This window comes from Babylonia areolata, chromosome 4 (assembly GCF_041734735.1).
Source record: "Babylonia areolata isolate BAREFJ2019XMU chromosome 4, ASM4173473v1, whole genome shotgun sequence".
Classification (NCBI taxonomy): domain Eukaryota; kingdom Metazoa; phylum Mollusca; class Gastropoda; order Neogastropoda; family Buccinidae; genus Babylonia; species Babylonia areolata.
Window position 1 is genome coordinate 2,925,320 of NC_134879.1, and position 5,000 is coordinate 2,930,319.

The 5,000-nt window shown below is 49.9% G+C and overlaps 1 protein-coding gene across 4 annotated transcripts in view; it reads right to left on the reverse strand.

The window, feature by feature from the left end:
* LOC143280783 (WD repeat-containing protein 64-like) overlaps nt 1-5,000 on the reverse strand; it is a 151,191-nt gene that overhangs the window by 59,889 nt on the left and 86,302 nt on the right. For all 4 annotated transcript variants that reach the window (XM_076585461.1, XM_076585462.1, XM_076585460.1 and 1 more), the window contains exon 17: nt 3,774-3,940. In XM_076585461.1, coding sequence (XP_076441576.1) covers nt 3,774-3,940 — 167 coding nt within the window. The remainder of the gene's footprint in view (nt 1-3,773; nt 3,941-5,000) is intronic.

Genomic DNA, 5,000 nt, shown 5'->3' on the forward strand with positions numbered 1-5,000 from the left:
CCCGTCCCACCCATTCAGGAAACCTCACTCCATCCACCCCATCACACCCAACCCGTCCCACCCATTCAGGAAACCTCACTCCATCCACCCCATCCCACCCCACCCCATCCCATTCAGGAAACCTCACTCCATCCACCCCATCACACCCAACCCGTCCCACCCATTCAGGAAACCTCACTCCATCCACCCCATCACACCCAACCCGTCCCATTCAGGAAACCTCACTCCATCCACCCCATCACACCCAACCCGTCCCACCCATTCAGGAAACCTCACTCCATCCACCCCATCACACCCAACCCGTCCCATTCAGGAAACCTCACTCCGTCCACCCCATCACACCCAACCCGTCCCATTCAGGAAACCTCACTCCATCCACCCCATCACACCCAACCCGTCCCACCCATTCAGGAAACCTCACTCCATCCACCCCATCACACCCAACCCGTCCCACCCATTCAGGAAACCTCACTCCATCCACCCCATCACACCCAACCCGTCCAATACAGCTCTCACCTCAACACCCGTTTAAGAAAAATAGATGTTCACTCGAGCGTCCCATGCGTCTCGTGCAACCACACATATAACAAACTTGCCTCTTTCAAACAAAGTGTAATGCCACATGGAAAAAAAACATCTGTTTCGATGTGTTGACTTTCATCACACACACCACCCCTCACCACACCACCCAACCTCACACCACCCCTCACCACACCACCCCTCATCACACCACCCCTCACACCACCCCTCACCACACCACCCCTCACCAAACCACCCCTCACCACACCACCCAACCTCACACCACCCCACCTCACACCACCCCTCACCACACCACCCCTCACCACACCACCCCTCACCACCCCACCCCACCTCACACCACCCCACCCCACCTCACACCACCCCTCACCACACCACCCCTCACCACCCCACCCCACCCCATCTCACACGACCCCACACCACCTCACACCACCCCAACTCACACCCCTCCACCTCACCCCCACCCCACCTCACCCCACCCCACCTCACACCACCCCTCACCACACCACCCCACCTCATACCACCCCACACCACCCCACCCCAATACATCACACACACACCCTACCTCACCCCATCCTACCTCAAACCACCCAACCCAATACATCACCCCCCCCCCACCTCACCCCATCCTACCTCAAACCACCCACCCCAATACACCACACACACACACCCTACCTCACCCCATCCTACCTCAAACCAACCACCCTAATACATCACACACACACCCTACCTCACCCCATCCTACCTCAAACCACCCACCCCAATACATCACACACACACACACCCTACCTCACCCCATCCTACCTCAAACCACCCACCCCAATACATCACACACACCCTACCTCACCCCATCCTACCTCAAACCACCCACCCCAATACATCACACAGACATCCTACCTCACCCCATCCTACCTTAAACCACCCACCCCAATACATCACACACACACACCCTACCTCACCCCATCCTACCTCAAACCACCCACCCCAATACATCACACACACACACCCACCCCTACCTCACCCCATCCTACCTCAAACTACCCACCCCAATACATCACACACACACACACCCTTCCTGACCCCATCCTACCTCAAACCACCCACCCCAATACATCACACACACACACACACCCCTACCTCACCCCATCCTACCTCAAACTACCCACCCCAATACATCACACACACACACACCCTTCCTGACCCCATCCTACCTCAAACCACCCACCCCAATACATCACACACACATACACACCCTACCTGACCCTATCCTACCTCAAACCACCCACCCGAATACATCACACACACCCCTACCTCACCCCATCCTACCTCAAACCACCCACCCCAATACATCACACACACACCCTACCTCACCCCATCCTACCTCAAACTACCCACCCCAATACATCACACACACACCCTACCTCACCCGATTCTACCTCAAACCACCCACCCCAATACATCACACACACACACCCTACCTCACCCCATCCTACCTCAAACCACCCACCCCAATACATCACACACACCCTACCTCACCCCATCCTACCTCAAACCACCCACCCCAATACATCACACAGACATCCTACCTCACACCATCCTACCTCAAACCACCCACCCCAATACATGACACACATCCTACCTCACCCCATCCTACCTCAAACCACCCACCCCAATACATCACACACACACCCTACCTCACCCCCATCACACCTCAAACCACCCACCCCAATACATCACACACACACCCTACCTCACCCCATCCAACCTGCAACCACCCACCCCAATACATCACACACACACACACCCTACCTCACCCCATCCTACCTTAAACCATCCACCCCAATACATCACACACACACACCCTACCTCACCCCATCCTACCTCACACCACCCACCCCAATACATCACACACACACCCTACCTCACCCCATCCTACCTCAAACCACCCACCCCAATACATCACACACACACCCTACCTCACCCGATCCTACCTCAAACCACCCACCCCAATACATCACACACACACCTTACCTCACCCGATCCTACCTCAAACCACCCACCCCAATACATCACACACACACACACCCCTACCTCACCCCATCCTACCTCAAACCACCCACCCCAATACATCACACACACACCTTACCTCACCCGATCCTACCTCAAACCACCCACCCCAATACATCACACACACACCCTACCCCACCCCATCCTACCTCCAACCACCCACCCCAATACATCACACACACACCCTACCTCACCCCATCCTACCTCAAACCACCCACCCCAATACATCACACACACACCCTACCTCACTCGATCCTACCTCAAACCACCCACCCCAATACATCACACACACACCCTACTTCACCCCATCCTACCTCAAACCACCAACCCCAATACATCACACACACAGACACCCTACCTCACCCCATCCTACCTTAAACCATCCACCCCAATACATCACACACACACACCCCCCTACCTCACCCCATCCTACCTCAAACCACCCACCCCAATACATCACACACACACCCTACCTCACTCCATCCCATAATCATCGTGAGCATCATCGTCAATATTATTTTGGGGGAGTTTGCGCTGTATACGTTTTATATATCATCATCACCATCATCATCATCAACAACACCATCTTCCTATTCGTCGTCATCCTTGTCATCATCGTCATCATCACCATTATCATAATAATAATGAAGATGATACTACTACTAGTATAAAAAACAACAAACAAAAAAACACACCCCAAAAACAAAAAAAAAACCCACAAAAAAACAAGAACAACTGCGATAAATAGCAATAATAATAACAATAATAATGATATTAGTCATCATCATCAGCAGCATCATCATCATCATCATTATCATCATAGTCGTCTTCGTGGTGATTATCATCATCATCATCATCATAGTCGTCGTCGTATTCGTGGTCATCATCATCATCATCATCATCATAATCATCATCGTCGTCGGAGCAGGAGAGGTGAGTAGGGCGGGGCGGGGGCGGGGGTGTTGTGTCAGCACTGGAAGTTTTTCGTTGGCAAAGAGCTGTTGAAATGAGTTGTTTTTTTTTTTTGTTTTTTTTTTCAAATTTCATGTGTATATTCAACTGGATGATGCAAAGCGCTTTGAGTAGCACTGGTACTGGATATCGCACCATAGAAAAAACAATGTATCATTATGTATTATATCTATTATCATCATTATCAAAAAACGCACCACAAAGAGGCGTATCTTGTTGGTCCAACCCGAGGCCACGATGAAGTGATCGTCGTGGTGGAAGCGAAGGTAGAGCAGCCCCGTGATGCTGAGGTCCTCGTCCGTGCCCCGGCCGGCCTTGCTCTTGATCATCTGCCCCGCCCCGAAGTCCCACACCTTCAGGGAGCCTGCAAGGGGGGACAGGGTTCACTTGTCACTTTCTCAGCAGCATGAACGAATGAATGATACCGATACTTGGCGCTTTACTTTAGCGCCTGTACTCGCTCGGAGACGATATGAAACAAGAGAGGCAAGGCCTTCAAGACTCACTTGTGATACACTTAAAAAAAAAATCCAAGCTTTTTATGTATTGAGTATAATTTCAAAATGTAATGTTTAAGATGAAAAAGATCAGTTTAAAGCAAATTAAGTCCCCTAGCATTAATTACAGAGTAATTTCCATTTTTTACTATCTGCACCAAAACGTTTGCAAAATAAATATAAAACTTCCATGCTTTAGCAAAAGAAGTTCCTGTTTGAACAAAAAATGATAATAATGACTGCTCTTGTTGTTGGGTCAGAATATCAGATCAAAGTGCCAAGTTTAGAGAATACAAAAAATATAAATATAACAGTAAATGCAGTTTGCATATAATTAGGCTTTTTTTGTGCCCATCCCAGAGGTGCAATGTTGTTTTAAACAAGATGACTGGAAAGAACTGAATTTTTCCTATTTTTATGCCTAATTTGGTGTCAACTGACAAAGTATTTGCAGAGAAAATGTCAATGTTAAAGTTTACCACGGACACACACACACACACACACACACACACACACGCACACACACACACAGACACACACACACACACACAGACAACCGAACACCGGGTTAAAACATAGACTCAAAAAGCAGGTCTGCACACATGCTGACCTGGGAGATCGGAAAAAATCGCCACCTTTTTTTTTTTACCCACCAGGCACCATTACCGAGATTCGAACCAGGGACCCTCAGATTTTACGTCAAACGCTTTAACCATTCGGCTATTGCGCCCGTCAGCATAACCCGTCCAATTTCCTTAGGCCTTGACTGCATCCATGTATATTCGTGTACCTATTAGAGCGGATTTCTTCTACAGAATTTTGCCAGAGGACAACACTCTCGTTGCCATGGGTTCTTTTTGTGCGTGCTGCTACACGGGACCTTGGTTTATCGTCTCATCCGATTAACTGTCACGCTCGGTTCGATTT